The sequence below is a fragment of the Ictalurus furcatus genome, chromosome 1, assembly GCF_023375685.1.
Source record: "Ictalurus furcatus strain D&B chromosome 1, Billie_1.0, whole genome shotgun sequence".
NCBI classification, from domain to species: domain Eukaryota; kingdom Metazoa; phylum Chordata; class Actinopteri; order Siluriformes; family Ictaluridae; genus Ictalurus; species Ictalurus furcatus.
In genome coordinates this window covers 18,059,125-18,085,494 of record NC_071255.1, presented here as the reverse complement: position 1 = coordinate 18,085,494, position 26,370 = coordinate 18,059,125, and the positions used below count along the sequence as shown (strand labels likewise).

General features: G+C 38.9%; 1 protein-coding gene across 1 annotated transcript in view; it reads left to right on the top strand.

The window, feature by feature from the left end:
* Positions 1-1,973: 1,973 nt before the first annotated feature.
* Positions 1,974-26,370, top strand: part of plppr5b (phospholipid phosphatase related 5b) — a 49,773-nt gene continuing 25,376 nt past the window's right edge. Inside the window, exons 1-2 of the mRNA XM_053630432.1 lie at positions 1,974-2,687; positions 18,330-18,462. Coding sequence (XP_053486407.1) covers positions 2,457-2,687; positions 18,330-18,462 — 364 coding nt within the window. The 5' untranslated portion in view covers positions 1,974-2,456. The remainder of the gene's footprint in view (positions 2,688-18,329; positions 18,463-26,370) is intronic.

The window sequence follows — 26,370 nt, the reverse complement described above, 5'->3', positions numbered from 1 at the left end:
AAACCTGGGCAGTATTTTAAAAAGATTATTAAAATACAAAGGCATAGAACTAACCAGTGGGTGAAAGAGCACAAAGCACACTGACCTGAGTATAATACTGCTACTGGAGTAAACATCAAGAAAATTAGTCAAGTAAAAGTAAATAAGTTGTCTGGTGAAAAATTACTTGAGTAATTGCTTTTACAAATTACTTTTAAAATTCTACAATTGGCACGACTAATTTGAAAAGGTTATATATCTGAGAAATGCATTTTAAACGTTTGAGTAATGTTCTGAGTAACTGAACTGTGTAACTGAGCAATACATTTTGAACCAGTAAACTATGCTGAAGTGAACACTCTCAGTGATCAACACTGTGTAATGGTAATGTTAACTGGCTAGCTAACTCACTCAAATGCTGTTAGGGTGTCAGTAGCTTGCTAGCTTCCTAGACTAACCTTCTAGCTCATGTTAATTTTAATAATAGTGTCTGGCTTATTGGGTGTGGAATTAGCAATGTTTCTTCCGGCCCTCAGTGATTCTGAGGCTATTTCTTGTGTTTTGCTTAGCCTTAATTCTAGTGCCGTGATTAGCTTCACTGGATTCAATGTACTTAGTATTATTACACATTTGGACTGTGAAATGCCATTATCTCCATGGGTTTTGCTTGGCATAATTTGCAGAGAATTCTCACACTTGTTATTTGAAGTATTTAAAACTGAAGATACCTGATAGTGTGCCATGGATGATCATCTGTCCCCACTGTCTCAGACATTGCTACTGCAGACTAAAGCATTTGATGGCTGAAGTGTATACTCAAGAAAGTACTGTTACAGTGAACCATGTCCTGTCTCAAGTACTATAGAATACATGTAGTTTGTGACTTACTTTCCACCCCTTTGGCTAACTGTACTATGTACTGGAGCTAACTGGGGATGTGTTTTAAGTTTTTCCATAGGTTGTTTACCTTATCATAGATACCTTTTAAAATACGTTTTACACCAAACTTCTACATCTACACCAAACTTGTTGTAATCTTTGGCTGTGTATTCTGTTACCTGGATTGGTAAATAATGACATTGCACTTAAACTCAAACTTAACCCCTTAAACTCACAGGACCCAGCTGGGTACAGGCTTCCATTCACTCTTGTATCTACATGTGTATACATTTCTCATTACTATTATTGTGGCAATAGTTCATTGCCATTACTGAGTAATATGCTTTATGATTAATGAATAAACCAGAAGTTCAAGAGGTTAACTTACTTTAGTCGAAATACTCACTACTACAACTCCACAACTGTCCGTATACCTTCAGCATTTACTTAAGGTAAATGGTGCAACAGACTGACATCTGATTCAGGGTGTCCCCGCCTCCTACCCAGTGTTCCCAGGATAGGCTCCGGACCCACTGCAAGCTGACCAGGATAAAGCAGTTTACTGAAGACGAATGAATGAATCTAAAAAACAATGCAATCATTTTCAAACGTGCTGCATCACTAGACCCAGTCACATTGCCACCTCAGACATGTAACCAAATGATTGCAAGCTCAAGTCCTGAATGTTCCCAAAGACGTTTATCAGATAAATGCCCTTTTGGGTTTAACTAAGTTCAGGTTTGATATTATGTAGTGCTGAACATCCCAGTTCTTATGGTTCTTATGGCTCAGTGGTTAAGGTGTTGCACTACTGCTCTGAAGGTTGTAAGTTCAAACCCCAGCACCACCAAACTGCTACTGTTGGGCCCTTGAGCAAGGCCCTTAACTGCTCAGATGTGTAAATCTAAGTTGCTCTGGATAAGAGTGTCTGCCAAATGCTGTAAAACGTAGTGCATTAGTATCTGGACCTTTACACAGTTTGGTGTGGCCTTTAATGCACAATCCTGGTCCAGGAGTGCCCCATGTCCCGCATATTTTAGTGTTTTTCCTGCTCTCAGTATTCAACTAAACAGCCCATGCTGAGTTTGAGTGGGTGTTTTAAAGCAGGGCCAACATTCAAATGTGCAGAATAGAAGGGTTCTCCAGGGCCAGGGTTGAGAACCCATGCTCTACTGTAGCATATCAGTCAGTCGGCTGTGCGCAAGATTTGGTCAGTATGCCACAACACTTTCTCCCTCTAAGAGCGCAGCTGGATACTGCTTGTTTAGCGGTGCGTCAGTGAGATCTGAACTGTAGGGACAAGAAGCAGAAGTATGATGTTTGATCACTGATGAGAACAGCTCGCGCTTACAGGTTGCTGAGTGCGTGAGGCACACGCGCGGCGCCGCACTCACGTCACTCTCCGTCGTCATCCTCCGCTCAGCGCGAGCGAAGCTCACAGCCTGGCACAGAGCGCGTGCTCGACTACGCGGAGTGCAATGGCTCTGCGCTCACACCCGCACTCCAGCCTGATGTGTCGACACGGGCAAACACCGAGCCGAGATCCGAGAGGAATGAATACGCCCGCAATCTTCTGCCTCAGCGTTGTGGACCTGTAAATGCTCTCAGGCCAACCTTTAACCACCATGCTCTATTTTCAGCTGGTGATCATGGCGGGGACGGTGATGCTGGCCTACTACTTCGAGTACACGGACACGTTCAACGTGCATGTGCAGGGCTTTTTCTGCTACGACAACGCGTACACGAAGCCGTACCTGGGACCGGAAGAGGCGAGCGCCATCCCGCCCGCGCTGCTCTACGCCGTGGTGTCCGGTGTGCCCACACTCGTGGTGAGTTCAACATACTCTCTAACACGTTCACAAACTCACTTCATTTTCTTTAACGCTGACCCTAGCGCACAGCTTTGGGAGATGGATGCATGCGATAGTCTTATCCATGTGCGTTTTGGAGTCCCTAGCTATTAAACTGATGTGATTTGCCTTCTCATTTAACTACATGGAATATGATAGTGGATCACTTGTTACAGTTTTTCCTCTAAACAATTCTTTGTATTAGTGTAACTTTCATGCAGGTACTGTTATAGTGCCCCATGCCTTAAACCTTTCTCAATGGGAATATGAATGAAGACATCCAAAATAGCATACTGTAGGCTACTACTGTACACAGGACTCTGTCTTACTAGTTTCTAGTATGTGGATCCATGCAGTATTATTTCAGATCCCAGCCCTAGATTCTTTGGTTAAAATACTGCCTCAGTGATACACATCCTGTGGTTGTGTTGTTTTTAGAAGGTTATATATTTATCATAACCACAGTCTCCATCATTCAGGTCATGCGCTGAAACTTGTATGTACGTTCCTGCTTTCCAAAATTGAGTTTGTTGAATTCTTTCTCATGGACGCCAAAGAAATGCAAATCGTGCATGAGTGCATGTTGTATGGTTGAACCATTTTTTAAATTGTATATAATCATAATGAGATATACAGGAGGCACGGTGGTTTAGTGGTGAGCATGTTTGCCTCGCACCTACAGGGTTGGGGGTTCAATTCCCATCTCCACTCTGTGTGCGTGGAGTTTGCGTGTTGTCCCCATGCTTCAGGGGTTTCCTCCCTCGGTCCAACGACATGCGTTGTAGGATGATTGCCGTTTCAAATGGGTTTGTGAATGAGTACAGTTGTGCCCCTCGTCCAGCGTGTCCCCTTCTTCATGCCCCGAGTTTCCTGGGATAGACTCCAGGTTCCCGTGACCCTGTGTAGTATAAGCAGTACAGAAGATGGATGGATGGAAGGTTAAGAGCTTCAGTTAATGATCACATCAAATATCAGAATGGGGAAAAATGTGATCTCAATGATTTTGACTGTGGCATGGTTGTTGGAATCCAGACGGGCTGATTTGAGCATTTTGAAACTGCTGATCTCCTCTGATTTTCACACACAACAGTCTCTAGAGTATACATAGAATGATACAGGGGAAAAAAGCTAGTTGAGGGAATCTCCAAGATTTACCAATTCTTTGGGTGTGAGTCAAGTAAAACTTAGTAGAAATGAACGAAAACCGCACTCTCAGGGGTATGTTCTGCTACTTTTTAATGGAAGTAGGCTATAAACAAGACGAACATGATTTGACGTTTTGACAGAAAGAAAAAACTTTCAGTGAGTTAAGCAGATCTGCGGGTGGAACCGCCTTGTTGATGAGAAAGGTCAGAGGCCAGAATGATTTAAGCTGACAGGAAGGTTACAGAAATACAAATAACCAGAATGCACAGCGTTCTGTCAAACCCCGAGGCGAATGGAATAACAAAGCAGAAGACCACGTGGAGTTGTGCTTCTCTCAGCCAAGCTAAGAACAGGAATCTGAGGCTACAGTGGGAACAGCGTCACTGATCCTGGTCAGTTGAAGATTGGAGAAAAGGCAGAAGATGATTTTCCACTCTTCAACTGTCTAGTTTCTCTGCTTCCTATAACCGCAGTTTCCTGTTCTTGGATCTCAGGAGTAGAACTTCATGTGGTCTTCTGCTGTTGTCGCCCATTGGCCTCAGGGTTCAACATGCTGTGCATTATAAGATGCTTTTCTGCTTACCATAGTTGTAAAACGTGGTTATTTGAATTTCTGTAGACTTCCTGTCAGCTCCAAACAGTCTGGATATTGTCCTCTTACCTCTTTCATCAACAAGGAGTTTCAGAACAGCTGCTCACAGGATGTTTTTTGTTTTTCGTATCATTCTGTGTAAACTCTAGAGACTGTTGTGTGTGAAAATCCCAGAAGATCAGCAGTTTCTGAAATACTCAAACTGGCTCATCTGGCATGCCATGGTCAAAGTCACTGAGATCACAGTTTCCCCTATTCTGATGTTTCTTGTGAGTATTTATGACTGCCTGCCATCTACAGTTGTGCCCAAAAGTTTGCATACCCCTTGCAGAATCTGCTAAATCTTAATACTGTTAACAAAATAAGAGGGACCATAAAAATCCCATGTTGTTGTTTATTTAGTCCTGTGCTGAATAAGCTATTTCACATAGCTGATGTTTACATATACTCCACAAGACAAGATAACAGCTGAATTTATAAAAAATTACCCCGTTCAAATGTTTACACACCCTTGATTCTTAATACTGTGTGCCGTTACCTGGATGATCCATGACTGTTTTTTTGTTTTGTGATAGTTGTTCATGAGTCCCTTGTTTGTCCTGAGCAGTTAAACTGCACACTGTACTTCAGGAAAATCCACCAGGTCCTGTACATTCTCTGCTTTTCCAGCATCTTCTACATATTTGACCCCTTTCCAACAGCGGCTATATGATGTTGAGATCCATCTTTTCACACTGAGGACAAGTGAGTGACTCGTACACAACTATTATATAAGGTGCACACATTCACTGATAATCAAGAAGGCAACACGATGCATTAAGAGCCAGGGGGATGTAAACTTTTTGAACAGGATGATCAGTGTCTCATGAACAACCATCACAAAACATAAAAACAGTCGTGGATCATCCAGGTAACGACACAGTATTAATAATCAAGGGTATCTAAACTTTTGAACAGGGTAATTTTTATAAATGCAGCTATTATCTTGTCTTGTGGACTATATGTAAACATCTGCTATGTGAAATAGCTTATTCAGGACAGGACTAAATAAACAACAACATGGGATTTTTATGGTCCCTCTTATTTTGTTAACAGTATTAAGATTTAGCAGATTCTGCAAGGGGTATGCAAACTTTTGGGCACAACTGTATTTATTAGCTGTTTTGGTATGTTTGGTCTTTTTTTTTGGTGTAATTGGAATTTAAGACAACACTCTCTACTGGTGCATCAGGTTATTTCTTATTTATTTATTTATTTATTTAAACATAGATTACATATCACAATAGATCTTAGCCCCGAACGTTTTGGAAAATGCATTTTTTCTAAAATGTTGTCTTTATACGATGTTAGAATTCAAATGATTATTTCCCCATGAAGACATGCTCCAGAAAAGACTTTTACTGAAAAGTTTGCTGTTTTTAGGCCATTTTTCGGTATAAAATCTCTATGATAAATCTAGTGATTATCAGCATTTTAAGAAATTACTCACATCAGTAAGTGTATAAAGAAGACTGACATTTGTCATGATGACACATAACATGATATTTATAGCAGGACAAACTTTTCAGTGACAGATGCCCTGTAGTGTGTCTAGTGGTTGGAGCCTAAACCTTCTTTTAAAGTTGCTGAATTTCAGATAATGCTGAATGGATACGAAAGAGTAAAATGAGCACATTCTTTCTGTGTTTATACATTTTTATTGCTAGAGTTTAAGAGTTGGCATGTTATGCATTCAGTTTATCCAAAAATATAAAAAATGATTTATCTGACTAAACTTGTAATTTCTACCTGCATTGTCATGCCTTAAGCACTAGGCAGTCTGTGAAATACTCCTTCACACTTTCTTCGTCTGCCCTTAAGAGTTGAATTAGTAATAGAGCACATCATTTTGTACATTGTGAAATACTTCTTCCTTTGAACACTTGTGTGGGCTTTACACGATCTGATATGTGCATTGAACAGTGGCTTTGTTTGATGAAATGCAGCTCTGCAGAACAGAATCTTTACTGGCGCATGCTCTTGCATGTAAAAATGTTTTTGCATTTTTACTGAAGGATGTGTCTGCTGATGTATCGCTTATATGGTTCAAAGTGAAACAGCTAGAGATGAGTAATAGCAGAATCAGTTCACATGTAGTTTTAAACATAATCACAGTTTATCTATGGCAGGTAAGTCATTGGCTGCATCCAAAATCGTGTACTGCCCTACTGCACTCACTGACTGTGAGAGCTGGGAAGAAAAACCCAAAAACAACAATGTTTGTGATGAACTACTGATTTTTTTCCTTGACCAACCTGTTCCATGTCTGGTTGTAGTACACCAGTGGTTTCTTTCTTTTTCAGGACATTCCTAATTGTCGTATTGGTTATGTCGAATGTTTGAGCAATGCCTCTGATTGATTTTCCCTCTTTTCACAGCTTCAGAATGGCTTGCTTTTCTCCCATAGACAGTTCTCTGGTCTTCATGTTGGTTTATCCTTTTTAACATCACATGCAGTCTTCACATGCAAAAACCCAGGACTCAAACCTAGAGTAGACATTCAGAACTATTAATTGTTTAAATAATCAATGTAACAAGGCACACCTGGGTAACAAGAAACACTTGTCAGTCATATGTACCAATATTTTTGATCACTTAAAAATGTGTGGGCTAAAACAAAAGCAGCCATGTTCTAAGTTGTTTAACACATCTAGATGTAAATATCAGCAAATAAAAGCTGAAATTCTGACCTGTTGTCTCCAGTTCATATTTTGATCTCAAACCCAAATTTGGTATTTCTATAACTGCTGATCTCCGGGGATTTTCACACGCAACAGTTTCTATAGTTTACTCAGAATGGTGCAATAAAGAAAAAAATATCCAGTGAGTGTCAGTTCTGCGACAGAAACTCCTTGTTGATGAGAGAGGTAAACAGAGAAATGCCAGACTGTTTTGAGCTGACAGAAAGGCTACAGTAACTCTGATATCCACTCTGAACAATTATGGTGAGCAGAAAAGAATCTCAGAATGCACAACACATCAAACTTTGAGGTGGATGGGCTACAATAGCAGAAGACGACATCAGGTTCCACTTCTGTCAGCCAAGAACAGAAAGCGGAGGCTGCGGTGGGCACAGACTCACCACAACTCGACAGTTGAAGACTGGAAAAACGCAATCTTGATTTCTGCTAAGATGGTCAGGTCAGAATTTGGTGCCAACAGCATGAATCCATGGATCCAACCTGCCTTGTGGCTCAGGTGGTAGAGCGGGTTGTCCACTAATCGTATGGTTGGCGGTTCGATTCCCGGCCCACCTGCTGAAGTATCCTTGGTGTGTGTGTATGGGTACCAGGGCTCATGGTGGCTTAGTGGTTAGCACATTTGCCTCACACCAGGGTTGGGGGTTCAATTCACACCGTGGCCCTGTGTATGCGGAGTTTGCATGTTCTCCCCGTGCTGCGGGGGTTTCCTCCGGGTACTCCGGTTTCCTCCCCCAGCCCAAAGACATGCATGGTAGGATTGGCATTTCGGATTGGCATTTCCAAAAGTGTCCGTAGTATCAATGGGTGTATGAATCACTGTGCCCGGGGGCCATCTTCAGTCATCTTGACTCAGTCTTGCCACTGGATCATGGTGGTCACCGGGAAGTGAGAGTGAGGCCGATGCTGCGCAAGTCTTCCTCACTATAATCCAATTCATGCGCAAGTCGAGTTCCAGTTTGTGCTCTCCATAATGGAGGCGGAAATGGAAACTTCGGTCTTCGTCGAAATCGACGGACGAACTCCTGAATGGGTAACACTGTAAAGCACTTTGTAGAACCGCTGAGGTTAAAAAAGTGTTATATAAGTGCAGACCATTTACCTTGTTTCAACAGTCCAAGTTGCAGGAGGTGGTGTGGGGAATGTTTTCTTGGCAGTCTTTGGGCCCATTAATATCAGTACCAATCAATCCAAGCTTGAAGGCCACAATCTATTTGAGTGTTATTGCTGACAATGTGCATCCCTTCATGGTCACAATTTACCCATCTTCTGAATTCAATAAAACACCTTTGGGATGTGATAGAACAGGAGATTTGCATCATGAAAGTGCACCTAAAAAATCTACAGGAATTGTGTTATGCAATCATGCCAACATAGACCAGAATCTCAAAGGAATGTTTTTGACATCTTGTAGAATCCATGAAGAATTGAGACTGTTTTGAAAACAAAGGGAGGTCCTACTCAGTATTATAATAGTGTTTCTAATAAAGTGCTTAGTGAGTGGAATTCCACTATTATATGGTTATTATATATTCCACTATATTCCACAATACTCCTTAAAAAAATCTCCTCACAGAAGCCTTCACCATATGAAGGAAGACATGTTTTATTCATCAGTTTATGATTAATACAAGTCTCTGTAAGTTACTAGGTTATTATAGAAACTGTATGTAACACTGCTGTACATGGTCATGTAAGTATGGTGTGATTTTGCCATCTTTATCAGTTTAGATTTTCTTCTGCTGACTTGGCATAGCAGTATTACTGCATTATGCACTTTCAAACCAGATAATTCATTTTCAGAGCGATGTTATGTAAGAGCAAGACATCTTTTGCTAAACATATCCTGTATCTTTTTTTTATATACTCGCTTGCCTCAGCACACAATATTTTATTTTGTAGCCGTAACCAGTGCCTGAAATGTTGCAAACAAGTGCAGATTGTGTCATAAATCTTGCATCGCTTATATTACTGTAGTTTAAATTGAGGCTTAGTCTGTCTGAATCATCACGTCTCGTACAGGTTTGGTGACATTGTTTAGCCAATTTATCTGTGCGCACCACTAATGTTTAGAGCTATGTTTAGAAAATCTTTGTACTTTTGGGAAAGTTTAAAAGAAGGCTTTGAATTATGAATGCTTGAGTAGGTGCATCTCCTTAAAGTACCAAACAGGGCAGACAGATAACATGATAATTTGGTGAGGTGCATTGTGAGTTTTCAAGAAACTAGGGCAATCTGGCATCTGACATACTAAAGAAATTCACTTGGTCTTGCAGATAGAACGGCTCTGGAGAAGTTCTATCGTGTATGTTTTTTGCTCAGGTCAGTCTGTGCGTAGATTTTCTAGGAACGTTTTGCAAGGGTCTACGAATTAGAAACTCTGTTCACTTGTAATCTTTTGTTAGCTTTGGCATAGGAAACAACTTGTTTTGAGTTTGTTGTACTCTGCTCTATTCTGTCTTATTTGTTGTTTCCCAGTTTTACATGTGGCATCACATGAGCTGCTGCTCATGCATGCATACATAAAGTTGAGCTGAAAATAAACAGTTTCACAGCCTGAAGGATGGGAGGCATATTATGCAGTATAAATATTAATGACTGCACTGCTACTACTCTAAACTCCAGGAAAATGTATGAAAATCATAATTTCTTAGTTTTAGATTTGAAGGAAAAACTTGGAACCCTATAACGAGGATGCTTGGCAGACATGTTACATTGTTCAATAAGCCTTGATTATTTACTACAGTTAATTAAACTGTACATTTAATTTACAGTGATTATACTAGCTAGTCTTATGCTTAAATTCGTTACTGTTCCATTTCATTTGGCTTAATTTATTTATGACCTTATGCACATCACCCCTTTTATTTATTTATTTATTTATTTTTGGGAACATCACACTCTCAGGATTAGTATTTCAGTGCTCTCAGTGGTTTGAGGGCGAATGAAATATTATCCCATTGTCCTCTAAAAAAGTAATCAGAGAAGAGCTGCCCAGAGCAGCATGAATGTGTGCAGTTGGCTTAATTTTTTTGAAGAGTGTAAAGGTTGTGTTCCTCCCTTCAAAAGATTTAAAAGTTTTGTTCATACAGAACAAAGTGAAAAGCGCATCTAGGTCAGCCTGATTGATGAGCTCAGTATGTAGCACATACAGTGCAAACATGTTTCATAGCAATACTCAGTGAACTCCGTGCTCATTTGAAATGGAATCCAGTGTGTGACTTTCTCTTCATTAGCTTCTGAGAATGCAGTGTCTGTTTGCACCTGAGAGATTCACACTGACAGATTCACACACCTCGGCTCAGCTCTCAGGTCCTAATTGCTCTTTGTGTGTGTGCTGCAGTGCCTTTTCTGGCTGCAGCCTCATGGTATGAATAACTGGCATTAGTGGGCCAGGAGAGTATACTGTAAGCAAAGAACTGTGAGTAATCACTGTGTTCTGCGCTTAATTGGTAGTGCAGTAGACATAAATGAGCCATATAAATGATGAGCATGTATGTGTAATAAATGATGATATGTACGAGTAATTTAGAGCTGAGGTGAATATAAAATAGGTTTAAGGGCTTTATGTTAAGGCTAGCTGTATCTTTTAGGTAACTCCAACAGAGCTGTCTCAGTCAGTGGTCTACACCTATTTATTTTTAATGACACTCGCTCCGCCTTTGTTTATCACAAAGACATAGTAAAGGGAGCAGGAAGCAGGGGTGCTGTGGGGGCTGAAACTGCTAACGTAATAATATTTAGATAAACAAACTTTAAAATGGAGTACATGGTGTCCCAAAAGACTCCATACTAAGGCTGCAACAACCAATCGATAAAATCGATAATAATCGATAATTTAAATAATCTACAACAAATTTTATTATGGATTAGTTGGGTCTGTGATGTCACTGTGGAAAATCCCCCGTCAGTGACGTCATTTCACTATGGTGAAAAATGCATGTCTATGAATAAAACACATCTGGAAAACAGCTGAGGTCACAGAGTGAGCTGCTGGGGGAAAAGTGCACGATCCAGGTTGTCTAAAACATGAGAATGTTTTATATTAAGCGCTTCAAACAAACTCGTAAGTGTATTAACGTGGCTTGTAGTGTCAGATGCTGCGACAGATGTGTTTGCTGTTTAATGTTTTAAATGTTTAATGACATTTTTACCTTTACATCCTTATCTCTAAATGTTAGAAATTCACACCAGTATTTCCATTTTACATAAAGTCTCGTCCTGACAGCGAGTGAGTCTCCATTAAACTTCACTGAATGAGCGCGAGTCCACGCATGCGCGTCAGTCAAACAGTGCAACAGAAAGGAAGCGCAATAACTCTGACTAAAATATTCACTTTGATCAAATATGTTGTTTGTTGCTATATTTAGCGATATTCAGAAACAAAAGTAATGGTGTTTTTTATGAGAGCAGTAACTGTAATGGGGTTAGAACATGGAATTGTAAAGAAATGTAAGAAGTGTCGTACATTTACAGAATAAAGTAATATTACTGTGTTCAAACGAGTGAATGTGTGTGTTACTGCAGAATATTAAAAATAGAAACTTTTTTAGCATTTTTAATATAGTGATTTAACTTCTGCTTTAAAGCTTGTGGACAATCAGATTTTTTTTGTTTTCAAAATATTAATATTAATATTTTTAAAAATCCTTTGCACAATGTATAGCATAGCCCATATAGATACATTTAATACCTTTTTCATAGCCTTCAATTTGCACAATGTTTGAAGGACAACATTGGGCAGAATGTGAAATAACACCTTTAAAAAAAAACAAAAACAAAAAAAACAGAAAATAAAAATTGGCCTTTTAATCCAACTAATTGATTAATCGAAGAAACAATCGACAGATTAATCGATTATCAAAATAATCGTTAGTTGCATCCCTACTCCATATATAGGGGAAATTAACACCTTATTATTATTATTATTATTATTTTTTTTTTTTAGCAAAATGTCTTCCAACATTTTTATACTTAGTTCATATTTAGTTAATATATTTTTCAGATAGCCTTTAAGAACGCCTTTGACAAAATAAGAACGTATTGAAATCATTCTCATGGCTGGATCGGGAAGTTGTCACAAGGTTGCAATGGATTTAACAGGAAACATGACAAACACATCACACACACAACACTGTTGCCAAACTTATTAACAAATTCGAAAAGAGTGGAAGTGTTGCGGACCAACTGAGAAGTGGACGTCCATGAACATCAGCTGACGAAAGCACGGCTGTGGCTATCGCCTCAATTAATCTCATATCTCATAAATGTGTTCAGTTTATAATAAAAGCAAAAGAATTGGCCTTACTTTCAAATGTATATTGCAATGTGCCTTGCAATATAATAGAGCTATATGGTGATGCTGTGTTTTTTCATGATTAAAGATCGCTCTGCAGTCATTTGTCCAAAATGGATTGCCTTTTTTTTTGTTTCTCACCAAAACACCCACAGAAACCCTCTGTATCTGGAAGCTCTAAGATTTTTCAGAGTGATCACAGAACACCATAAAAACAATGTCTTTTTGTTTGTTCAAGCGCTCATTTGCAATATTGCAGGCTACTGAATAAGCACGTCACAACTGTGGAATTTTGACTGATTGTCATACAAAGAATTGTAATTTACTATTTTTTTCTGTTTCCCTTGACACTATTATAATCATAAGAGTAGAAGTAATACACATGGACAGTCATTTATCAATACCAAAAGCATATAAGAATTTTTGTCTGTATTCTGACTGCATAAGAGGAGACTTAGCACAAATAATAAGAAACAATGTACCATACTGTAGCAAAAGATATGTAAATGCATCAGTGTGCGTTAATGTAGTAAATCTGATCATCTAAAACATTTGTTAGAGTGACTAAATATTACAAATCATAGAAACATGGCAAAAATAGTTAATACAGTGTGTCTTATTTATTTATTTATTTATTTATTTATTTATTTTTACAACATGCTAAATTAAATATTTACTAACACACACAGAATTACCATTCAAGGACATTTAGACACACAGATCCCAAAGTGGTTTTTTTTTTCCTCTTAAAGTAACATTCAATGTTAGCAGCATTAGTGATACGCAATAGTTGCTGTGTTTTCTAATCCAGGCAATAATGTAAATGTTGTCATGTATGTTTTCAATAGCAGCTCTGATTCTTGCCTTCAGTTCATCAATATCTGTCACCTAAGTGTTGTACACAAAATCTTTGAGAAATTCTCAAAGAAGGAAATCGCAGGGTGTGATGTGATGTCGGACAATCTAGCTGACCAAAGAATGGCGCCTCTACCAATTTGGAAACGTGTTATTCAGAGACTCATGGACAATCAAGCCCCAGTGTTGTGGTGTCAAAACATGGTATTCAGAAAGTCTTAATGTGTTTCTCTATAAAATGTGACAATCCCAGTATTCCTAGTTGACTTTTTATATTGGATAAAAGTTGTAAAGATAATTTTTGGACACCTTGTACATTGAAGCATTCGACTAAAAATAATGATTAAAATATAATTAAATGAAGAAATTCATTAAGAATGAACATTGTGTTTGGTGAGTGCATGTATTTATAGGAAAACATGAATGGAATTGTTGTTTTCATATACTGACTCATGATCACTTTGATCATTGTGATCAACTGAAACAATTATGATTACGTGATTATTTAATAATTGGCAGGCCTACTGCTGTCAGTATTGCGTGGACAATAATGTTAACAACAATTAACAAAAAAAAGCCCTAAACAAAAAAGTTCCAAGCAGAAACTGGTTCTAAAAGCTGTTCAATAAAAGCTGCCATCAGACGACGTGATTGAGTCTTAGTAAGTAAAAGTATAATGTGAAGTAATGTATGTGGTAGCTTGTGTCCCAGTATTGCATTTCATTAATACTCCTCTCTTCAGCTTCATTTTCATTTTTTTTCTGTTGCCGTTGTACTACAAGTCAGTCAAGTCTTAACTTGGGGTGGACAAATTGGAGATGAATATAGTAGTCTGCTGGGTTAACAGCTTCTCATATCAGGTAGTCCAAGTACACTTTCTGTTAGCCCGACTTTGTGTCTGGGAAAACAAACTGCACTAAATGAACTTTTTGAACATAGCCAGGATAGTGTGTGTTTTGTCATTGTAGTCTTTTCATATGCCTTGCATTCTTCATGTAGTCTGTTCTTTTTTGTTTTCTGATCCATTCAGTCTTATAATTGGTTGTATCTGTCACAAAGGGCCATTTTGAAAGCCATTTTTGGATGCTTCCTAGAGAGGAGACTAAAGGTTTTCTAAATGTTGGCCCTGGTGCTGTTCCCTCATCACTGTCTCTGTATGCATGTTAGGAAATACCCTCTGTATTATTTAACGAAAAGCCAGTTAAACTCAAGCAAGCATAAGTGAAACTTGAAGAGTCTCATAGTGACACGCGGAGTCTACCTTGCTTTTTGATGTTATAGTTTAGTTGTTTTGGACTACCAATTTGTCGTCCAGTGTTAAATGCCTATTGTTCATGATGTACTATTTGTATCTGTATCACAGAGTGTACAATATAACATTTCTGCTGCTCTAGGGCTGTGTAAATCAATTAAAAACATGTTACTATTGAGTTCATAGACGACATGCACGACTGTGTCAACTAACTAATGGATAAAATCGATTATGAAAATCGTTGTCAACGAATCTCATTATTGATTAGTTGGTCTGTGCGCGGTACATTTACTCACTACATTACTTCTGTTCTGAAAACACACATCAGAGAATAAATACTAAAGCTATGTCCCAAATGACGTACTATAAACTTACACTATGCACTATGTACTCTACTGTCTAGTCTATGAATTTTAGAAAGATAATATCATCTCAAATGGAACTGGAGCATTTTTTTTTTCCTAACCAGAAGTATAAGCTGTTTCCCAGACGATGGCAGATGACGTCAGACATGCGTAATGTGATGCCGCTAGCTTTAGCAGATAACCAGAGTCAACTAAAATTACTTTCTCCAGTTTACTGTTTGTCAATGTTACCTTTTATTCTCAACATGTCCTCAGTCACCATCAGACGGAGACGTAATTGTCAAGTGACTGAGGAAGAAAGTGTGCGACCTCCAAGTCCTTTAAGGCAGGGGTGCATTTTATATTAAACACAATTAAGAAGACTGTAACCTGCAAATGTTACAAAGTGAAGCTCGTGTAGCACTGAAGCACAACAGTGATGCATGAGCACAAACTTTTTATATCCAAAATGCTCCACTGTGTGCAAGGGCTTGGGGAAACTGGTACAAGTTGCTTAAAAGATTTAGTTTAATTCCAGTTTATTGTCATCAAATGCCGTATTTGTGCACTTGCAGTGTAAATTCTGTTGTTTATTATAACAGAAGTGATCTGTTAGTAACAAGGCCGCTTTGCTCCTCAATCGCAGTGTAGACACGGCGATGTACAGTGTAGCGCAAGTAAGTTATATACAAGTCTTTATGCATTATTTTTTTTGATGCACAAAAAGCACTGAATTAAACTACAGTCCTAAATGAATAATATATATTCTGGTGTGTGTCTGTGTATTGGGTTCCTTACAGTCTTATATAATTGGACAAACAGTTTAAAGTTTTAGTCTGAAGTTTATATTTGTAACACTCAGTTTGTGGATATTATTTTAAATAAACGAAAAAAAAGTACTGAAAGTTTCCCCCCCGAATAATTGAATAATCGACCAACTATTCAATTATGGATATAACCGTTAGTTGCAGCCCTAGTTCAGACATGTAAATGTGTCTAATAAAAAGTTTTCCAGGTTTTGACGTTTGGTGGAGCATACTCTAAAAACATGTATCAGCCAGTAGGAGACTGAGCAAGGCTTCTGTCCTTCACACTTATGTTGAGGAAGATGAAGTAGGAGAACCTAATCATGGTTGTCACTTCACATGTAGAATAACACATTTTCTGGAGGATGGCAAAAATTTCTTGTTAAACTAGGTGTGTAGTGCTGGATGCCGAAAGTATGTGTTACACCCATTATTCTGTGCTCTTGAGTATATAGCAAGGCCTTGGTTGGTTATAATGTTTGAAGAAAGGGGTCAGCGGGTTCAGCTCTATGATGAAAGAAGACTTATGCTGGAGGTATGCTCATCCCTGTGGATTGTCTGCTGTAGCTGAACTCCTCACCCTGTCGAAAACAGTGGAAGAGATAAAAAGAAAAAGAAAAAGTGAGGTGCATTTTGGTCAATAAAATAGGATATATGAGACAGCTTCGATGCAGTCTGGTTATATTGCGTGTGTGTTTGCTAATAATTGTTTTGCATCATTTGCATTGAACATGTAAGCAGGGGTAAAACAAATCATAGTCGATAAATTGTAGCCTAAGCCTACAAAACCTTGCTTGCTGTTCACTTGACACCTTTCATAAACGCATTTTTCTGGAACTGTATGTTTTTATAGTTAGTTAAGGATCCTGCAATGTAGTGTTGGTCACAGTATTATTTGATTTCAAGACACTGTGATTCAGTCTGTGGATTTTTTTTGCAGTCTGTTGGTTGGAGCATCTGAACTCATCCTTGTCCATGTATATCTCTGTGTAGCTTTCCTGGCTTTGGAAGAACAGTTTTTGACTTGCACCTGGAGTCTTTTAGAGCTCATTGGAGGTGAGCTGTTCAAATTTGAGCTGCATGAATCACCCTGGAGTGGATACTGGAGAGCACCAGAGCTGCTGTTGTGAGGTCCTGTGTGTCAGGAGCATAGTGGTCAGTGCCCTGTGGCCTGAGAGACTGAGATGTTAACAAGCAGTGACATTCTTTTCATGGTCCTGTAATCTGTCTTCTAACTTGAATATATTTTCATCACTTATTGTATCGTTATACTCTGTGTTCATAAAGGCACTGTTCCTAAATTATTACTATTTGATAAGATTTAATAAATGTCACCTTTGTCAGATTTGATGTGAATTTGGTGGTGGGTAGTGTTGCTGCCTTAAAGCTTCAGAGTCTCAGGTTCAGTCCTGAGCTTGTCTGTATAGAGTTTCACATGCTCTCCCTGTGTTTGTTTAGGTTTCCTCATGGCTCTTTAGTTTCCTCCCAAAACCAGGCAAATACGTGGATTGGCTACTCTAAATTGCCCCTAGATGTGATTATGTTTGAACATAGTACACTGTAAAGGAAGGTTCATTCCTGCCTTGCGCCGTTTTTTCTTTCCAGATCTACTATGACCCTGACCAGGATAAAGCTGTTACTAAAGATGAATGGCTGAATTGCTTATGCAAAGCTTTTGTTCATTAGATCATGTATTGCTACTGTCAGGATAAGTCCGTTGATAAGGACAGATACTGATTATAGTAGGTGTCCAGATGACATCCTGTACCTGTGCTCAACAATGTCATCTTCAACATTAAACTGTGTCTCATTCTCATGAAAGTATGTTTTAGATGCCCATTAGACTTCACTGCCCTTTCACTAATGATACAAAAGAAATAGTGGGCAAAGCAAGCAGTAACATTTTATGTTGTACAAATGCTTTTATGGACAATGGCACAACAAAGCACAGTAATTTCCTTAATGGCGATTTGTATCATCTGCAAAATCCATAAGTGGATGTCTCTAGACCTGACTATAAAGAAGCTTGGCTTTGGAGCTATCTATGAAATCCCACTGACATGGTCTGTTTGAAACTGTATTCTGTGCTTTATTCCGCCCTGGTTTCCACTAGCAACTGCAAATACTTTTAGACAATTATAGCATTTCACACAATAGTGACCAATGCCATCCCTTGTTTGTTGGACCACTGTATGTAACATTGTACATCCCAGCTGTTTGTTCCCTGGAAGCCCTCCAGATAACTGACTGTGTGAGCAAAATAGGCCTTGGCCTTTCGTCTGTCAGGAGTGGACGTACATGTTCCTTCTCCTTACTCCTCAGTGATATAAACTGACTACATAAGCTGAGTTCATCTCTCTCAATATGGTGCAGTGTATTCAGCAGGTGGCTTGCAGATGGAGCTTGTTTAGGTGACTGGCCATACTTCCTGTTGAATTATGATGCTTTTACACAGGAGCTGCGCCTGCTGACTTTAGACTGTGAAACATCAACTTCATTTTATAGCCATTAGCAATGAATGTGTTGTTAATCTTCCTCTTTTTTTAATCTCTCTCTCCCTTGTTTTTTTCCCCTCCCTCTTTGTGATGTCAGATAACAGTTACAGAAGCTGTGCTGTTCCTGATGCAATATACATCAAAAGATCTGGATAGTCGAAAGAAGACTATTGCGACTGGGGACTGTTGTTACCTCAACCCTCTGGTACGCAGGACTTGCCGTTTTTTGGGTATGTACTAAATCATAATTTTGGCATCATCGTTTTCTTGAAAAAAAAAAAACTAATATATTGTTTTTAAGCCAATCTATCACTGGGTCTCTAGCTGGAGATTTAACCAGTGAAAGCGCAGGATACATATGATTCTCTTTCATGTGTTCATATCTTTCTTTATGTCTACAAGAATAAGAATAAAGTAGTGAAAGGAATTACTAGTCTGGTCCCACTTTAAAATCTTTGTGTACATAAACAAGCTCCCATCTGCACTCACCCATATTATCTTCCATGTGACTTCACCACATCAACTGCATTGCTTGTTATTGCTTGTTAAACAAATCGGGTTTTTGCTCATAGAAGCGTTTAAAGAAATCTTAATTATTACTTATAGGGCCGTGTTCAGAGTTGGTGGCTTAAGTCAGCAACTCAAGTCCAAATGTTACATCAATATTAATGTGGGGAAATCTGTGTGTATTCATAGTTTGTTTACACAGGTACTTAAGTCAATTGTCTGCATGCACTATTCAGAATATGCAAATCACCTGCATGTAGTCTTAGGTTGCCAGACTTTTCCTGAGTAGGCACATATGAGATTTCCCCCCCCCCAATAGCAGCTAGACCTCCCACCTTTAATCACAAGCATTTGCCTTTAAGCCAAAAATAAACCAGGGATAGAAAATGCAGTTTGAAGAAGGAACTAGTGTTTTTTCCCTTTGGTGTAAGATGCAATACAATGTAACATAAAAGCAAGAGAAATTTTAAAAGTGAAAAATGTGTAAGACTAATACAATAATATGTGATTAAGAAGATTGCAAGTGTTCAAATAAAAATCTAATTAGAGTCTAATATGTTGCCAGTATATTGCTTCATGAATTGTCCTAATTTGAGTCATCACATTAATCACTAAGGTTTCATTTAACAATATGGCTTCCAGCTTATAAAATAGCACTTGATCCAGCAACTCATAATTATAGCTTTTTAAAAAAATATATATTGTGTGATGACCGTTACTTGTGGGTACAACTTGGGATGGGATATGATGGAATACAATATATTAAATTGAGGTCATGAAATGTTAATGTGTGCATTGGATATATTATATTTTATCGTGCTTATAATGAGCTATTTTGAGTTGTTCAATTATTAAAATAATGATATTTGTTAATTTGATGGGCTGTCCTGTAAAGAAAACATATAGATGTTTTGAAGGATAAGCTGACCAAGCATTCATTGGCTACATATACAACTCACAAGTTAATAAAGATCTTTGTCCATAAAAATGTGCCTCAAAATAAGCATTGTATCTGATTCAACATGCTATGTCCTCCAATGTCCTCTGTGCAAAAAAAAAAGGTCTGCTGACTTTAAAAGGGGGGGTGCATGGTGGCTTAGTGGTTAGTACATTTGCCTCCAAGGTCCGGGGTTCGAGTCCCGCCGGGGTTTCCTCCGGGTACTCCGGTTTCCTTCCCCAGTCCAAAGACATGCATAGTAGGCTGATTGGCATGTTCAAAGTGTGTATGCCCTGCGTATGTATGAGTGAGTGTGCCCTGCGATGGACTGGCACCCTGTCCAGGGTGTACCCTGCCCTGTGCCCGATGCTCCCTGGGATAGGCTCCAGGTTCCCTGTAACCCTGAAAAGGAGTAAGTGGTAGAAGGTGGATGGATGGATGGATGGACTTTAAAAGGATGATACTGTTAATTAAGGAATATTATCATATTTATTTATGTAAAATTGGCATCAAATTGCTTGCCATAGTTCCTTTAAGTGCATTTCCACCTAAAACATGAATTTTAGTGGGATGTTGTGGTTACATATCAAACAGCAGTGGTGAACTTGATACTGCTCCTTGCTTGAGCTGATATAGCAGGAAAAATTTTGAAAGTCAGAATTGCGCATGAGATATGCCTCTGTTTTAGTCAAACTCCACCCTGCATGTGCAACTCTCGTATAACTTCTGAAAAACACTTAAGTCTGGAGTTACGTATGAGATTGGGATATTAATGTGTGCAATTTTGGCATTAAATCCTCACTAAATGTGCAAAGCTGAATTCTGAAAACAACCTATAGTGTCTGCACTGTTATACTCTTTAACTCTGGGACGACCTCCAGGCAGTGCGGTGGTTTCTGTGGTGGTGTGCTGCTTATTATATTTAACCTTTCAGTAAGACATTACCAGTGGCTCGCTCTCACTATTTGTCCATTCTTTCTCCATAGGGAATTTGTTTCTTTTTTTCATCCTTTGAATGAAACAGTAGGCATGGTTCTTTAATATTTTATTTGTTGGTTGATTTGGCTTTAATAAATTGCTTATTCTGTAGTTCAGGTAGTAAAGCTGTGGTACTTCGCGGCAGTGGCAATTTCAGCTCCTGACCTACAGTCACGCATCTTATTTACATAATGACTCACACACCACTGTTTTCTAGGAGAAATTAAATTTAGAAAATGGCTCTAGGTCATGACATGTTCAAACCAACTCTGCCTGTGCTTTCACTGTTTATCCTCCTCCATTCTCCTGTCAACTCTGACAGGGAGAAGTTCCTTGTAAGTTTATATTCAAGAGAAAAATAGAGAAAACGGTGGAAAGAATGAGCATTTGACAAATGCTTCAAAGAATGTTTGTGAGGCAATGCATTATTCAGACTTTTTCCTATTCCACAAACCCTATACTGAAACTAAGTTAACAGCAGGGAAACTTACAACATCCTACATATTTAGTCATATATAAACATACATTTTTAGTATACTTTAGGTTTTTTAAAAACTCATCATGCACTGGTATAAAAATATGCGCTCAGCGAGGAACACCTGTTCACCTTCTCATTCATGCAATTATCTAAAAAATATGATCTCAGTGATTTTGACTGTGGCATGATGGTGCCAGACGGGCTAGTTTGAGTATTCCTATAACTGCTGAGCTCTTGGGATTTTCATGTCTCTAGAGTCTCTAGAGTTTACACAGAATGATGCAATAAAGGAAAAATATCCAGTGAGCAGTAGTTCTGCAGACGGAAACACCGTGTTAAGGAGAGAGGTTAATTGAGAATGGCCAGACTGGTTCACGCTGACAGAAAACAAAAGGCTACAACAGCAAAAGACCGTGTCTGGCTCTACATCTGTCAGCCAAGAACAGAACGCTGAGGCTACAGTGTGCACAGACTCATCAAAACTGGACAGTTGCAGACTGGAAAAACATAGCCTGGTCTGATGAATCTCGATTTCTGCTGAGATACACAGATTGGTAGGGTCAGAATTTGGCACCAACAGCATGAATCCATGGATCCAACCTGCCTTGTGTCAGCAGTCCTGGCTGGTGGAGGAGGCGTAATGGTGTGTGGAATGTTTTCTTGTCACACTTTGGGGCCATTAATACCAATCAGTCATTGTTTGAAGGCCACAGCCTATTAGGAGTATTGTTGCTGACTATGTGAATCCCTTCATGGCCACAATTTACTCATCTTCTAATGGCTAATTCCAGCATAATAATGCACCATGTCACAAAACAAAACTCGTCTCAAACTGGTTTAATGGACATGACAATGAGTTCAGTGTTCTTCAGTGGTCTTCCCAGTCACTGGAGCTGAATCCAGTAGAACACATTTGACATGAGGTAGAACGGGAGATTCACAGCATGAAAGTACACCTGAAAAATCTGCAGGAATTGTGTGATGCAATCATGTCGACATGGACCAGAATCTCAAAGGAATGTTTCCAACATCTTGTGGAATCCACATCATGAAGAATTGAGGGTGTTTTGAGAGCAAAGGGAAGCCCTACCCTGTATTAGTATAGTGTTTGGTGAGTGTATATTATGCCATTTTTATGCATAAAATCAATATAAATCCATCAATAATCACAATTTAATTTGTTCTCTGTAATATTCTTCTAATTAAGGACAGGAATGAACATGATCAAGTCATATATAAACAGAGATTTTTTGAATTTTTATTTTTATTTTTTAAGATTTTTTTTATTTTTAGAAAAAAGTTTTGAAGTACAATGTGATGTAATGTTTTTCCACTTTAGTAAGTGAGGTTTATAAGGTTTATTAAGGACAGTGAAATGAATATCATAATGACACAAACTGTCATATACGGAGATACGGGAGATAATGTGGGTGCTTAAGAATTCTTTAAGGTTGATAAGTTTCAGATAATGTGGTAGACTTGAGAAGACAAAAACAGTGGAATAAAGAGTTTTCTTTTGATAATTTACTACAGTTTAGGAGGAGACTATGTTAAATATGCAATTTATCCAAAGATTTGAAAAATGATTGACATGACCAAAATTGTTCTTTCCGCCTCTAATGTCTTACCTTAATTTTGGAAATCTTATTCATGTACAAAATAATTTATTCGCTAATTATAATCTAATTATTCTGTAATCTGTTGGAGGCAGATGAGAGGGTATTTTCTCAGAGGCACACGCATGCATATGCAAAAATGAAATAGAATCATTTATAATCCAGTTATCCTAGCAAAAAACCTTTGATGTAGGCCAAAGTGTAGCATTCTTAATAGGTTGAAATGCAGTATCACATATATACATACTTAGAGCTGGGTCCATACATATTCGGACAGTGATACAATTTTTGTCATTTTGCCTCTGTACACCACCACAATGGATTTGAAATGAAGCAGTCCAGATGTGAATGAAGTGTAGACTTTCAGCTTTAATTCAAGGGGTTTAACAAAAATCCATTTTCACAGGCTCAAAAGTAATTGGACAAACTAACATAATTATATATATAAAGATCATTTGTAATACTTGGACCAGAGTCTAGAACCCGTGGGCATCACCAAATGCTGAGTTTCCGCCCTTGAGATGCTGTACCAAGCCTTTTCTGCAGCAGCCTGTTTATTATACACACACACACACACACACACATTATATATATATATATATATATATATATATATATATATATATATATATATATATATATATATATATACAGTATCTCACAAAAGTTAGTACACCCCTCACATTTTTGTAAATATCTTTTCGATTATATTTTTACGAATATAATACATATATTAGTAAAAATTAAGTATTATATTATATAAATATAATACTTATATTTTTGATTATATCTTTTCATGTGACAACATTGAAGAAATGACACTTTGCCACAATGTAGTGAGTGTACAGCTTGTGTAACAGTGTAAATTTGCTGTTCCCTCAAAATAACTCAACACACAGCCATTAATGTCTAAACCGCTGGCAACAAAAGTGAGTACACCCCTAAGTGAAAATGTCCAAATTGGGCCCAATTAGCCATTTTCCCTCCCCCGTGTCATGTGACTTGTTATTGTTACAAGGTCTCAGGTATGAATGGGGAGCAGGTGTGTTAAATTTGGTGTCATCGCTCTCACACTCCCTCATACTGGTCACTGGAAGTTCAACATGGCACCTCATGGCAAAGAATTCTCTGAGGATCTGAAAAAAAGAATTGTTGCTCTACATAAAGATGGTCTAGGCTGTAAGAAGATTGCCAAGACCCTGACACTGAGCTGCAGCACGGTGGCCAAGACCATACAGCGGTTTAACAGGACAGGTTCCACTCAGAACAGGCCTCGCCATGGTCGACCAAAGAAGTTGAGTGCACATGCTCAGCGTCATATCCAGAGGTTGTCTTTGGGAAATAGACGTATGGGTGCTGCCAGCATTGCTGCAGAGGTTGAAGGGGTGGGGGGTCAGCCTGTCAGTGCTCAGACCATAAGCCGCACACTGCATCAAATTGGTCTGCATGGCTGTCGTCCCAGAAGGAAGCCTCTTCTAAAGATGATGCACAAGAAAGCCCGCAAACAGTTTGCTGAGGACAAGCAGACTAAGGACATGGATTACTGGAACCATGTCCTGTGGTCTGATGAGACCAAGATAAACTTATTTGGTTCAGATGGTGTCAAGCGTGTGTGGCAGCAACCAGGTGAGGAGTACAAAGACAAGTGTGTCTTGCCCACAGTCAAGCATGGTGGTGGGAGTGTCATGGTCTGGGGCTGCATGAGTGCTGCCGGCACTGGGGAGCTACAGTTCATTGATGGAACCATGAATGCCAACATGTACTGTGACATAATGAAACAGAGCATGATCCCCTCCCTTCGGAGACTGGGCCGCAGGGCAGTATTCCAGCATGATAACGACCCCAATCACACCTCCAAGATGACTACTGCCTTGCTAAAGAAGCTGAGGGTGAAGGTGATGGACTAAACCCTATTGAGCATCTGTGGGGCATCCTCAAACGGAAGGTGGAGGAGCACAAGGTCTCTAACACCTACCAGCTGCGTGATGTCGTCATGGAGGAGTGAAAGAGGACTCCAGTGGCAACCTGTGAAGCTCTGGTGAACTCCATGCCCAAGAGGGTTGAGGCAGTGCTGGAAAGTAATGGTGGCCACACACAATATTGACACTTTGGGCCCAATTTGGACATTTTCACTTAGGGGTGTACTCAGTTTTGTTGCCAGAGGTTTAGACATTAATGGCTGTGTGTTGAGTTATTTTGAGGGGAGAGCAAATTTACACTGTTATACAAGCTGTACACGCACTACTTTACATTGTAGCAAAGTGTCATTTCTTCAGTGTTGTCACATGAAAAAAAAAAAAAAATATATATATATATATATATATATATATATATATATATATATATATATATATACACACACACACACATTAGGCTCCATTTATGCTCCTACACTGCTTATGGCTTTTTATTAGTTAGTAGGATATAGCACCTACAGCTTTGATGTGCAGTCTGCACTCAGTGCTGCAGTGAGCCCCAGTCAGCATCACAGTTATCAAGACTGGCCAGCTTTTTAACAGCACTGCCTACATTATAGCCAGAAAGATCAATGTGATGCTGACTACAAAGTTTTAACTTCCCAATAAAGAGTCATTGCATTTGGCAGGTTAGCAAAGATCTGTTTTAATGTGGGTTTCTGCCTCACAGCTCCAGGGTACCTAGTTTGATCCTGGGCTTGGTTACTATCTAACTTTTGCATGTTCTCCCAGTGTCCCCAAAAACAGCACTCAAATAGGTTAAATTGCCCCTATTCGTCAGAGTGTGTGTGTGAATGGTGCCCTGTGATGGACTGGTGTCCCATCCAATTGAAATTCAATTCAATTTATTCACAGTTGCCATCAAAATGATTCACCCCCCCATTGCAAATCAGGTTTATTGTCAAAATTTACAGACCTTCAGCTGTTTGCAATGAACAAATCAAAAAAAAAGTAATTGAAATAGTTCAACACAACGAATGCTTCAAGTGGTTTCCCCAAATTCAACTGAAAAATGCAACTTATAATGACACCTCCAGTTTCAAAATTATTCAACCCCCTGAATAGAATCCTTCCCAATAGCACAAATATGCCAAACAGATGTTGTCTCAAGCACACCTGATGCAACTAATCAAGTGCTTTATTATTTGCACCAGGTGTGCTTGAGCTGGAACACATGAAATACCTGAACCGGGTAGGGGCAGAAAATACGTTAAATAACCTGAATGGGGCAGAAAAAGGAAGCTCTCAACGGCTGCAACCAGATTTCTGAGAAGGCAGGTTGTGAAAAACTCTCGAGTGACTGCAAAAGACCTGCAGCAAGACCTGGTGGTAACAGACACTGAGGTTTCAGTGAGCACAGTAAGGTGCGTACTAAACACAAAAGGTTTCCATGCCAGAACTCCAAGACGTATACCAATACCCAGAAGTACAAGAAAATGAATCTCAAAATCATATAAATAAGCCACAGAAGTTTTGGGATTCTGTTCTGTGCAGCAATGAAACAAAACTGGAACTTTTTTGCACGATGGATCAGCGGTATGTCTGGAGGAAGAAGAATGAAGAAAGAACACTCTATCCACAGTCAAGCATGGTGCTGACTCGGTGATGCTCTGGGGCTGATTTGCATCCTCTGGCACTGGAAACCT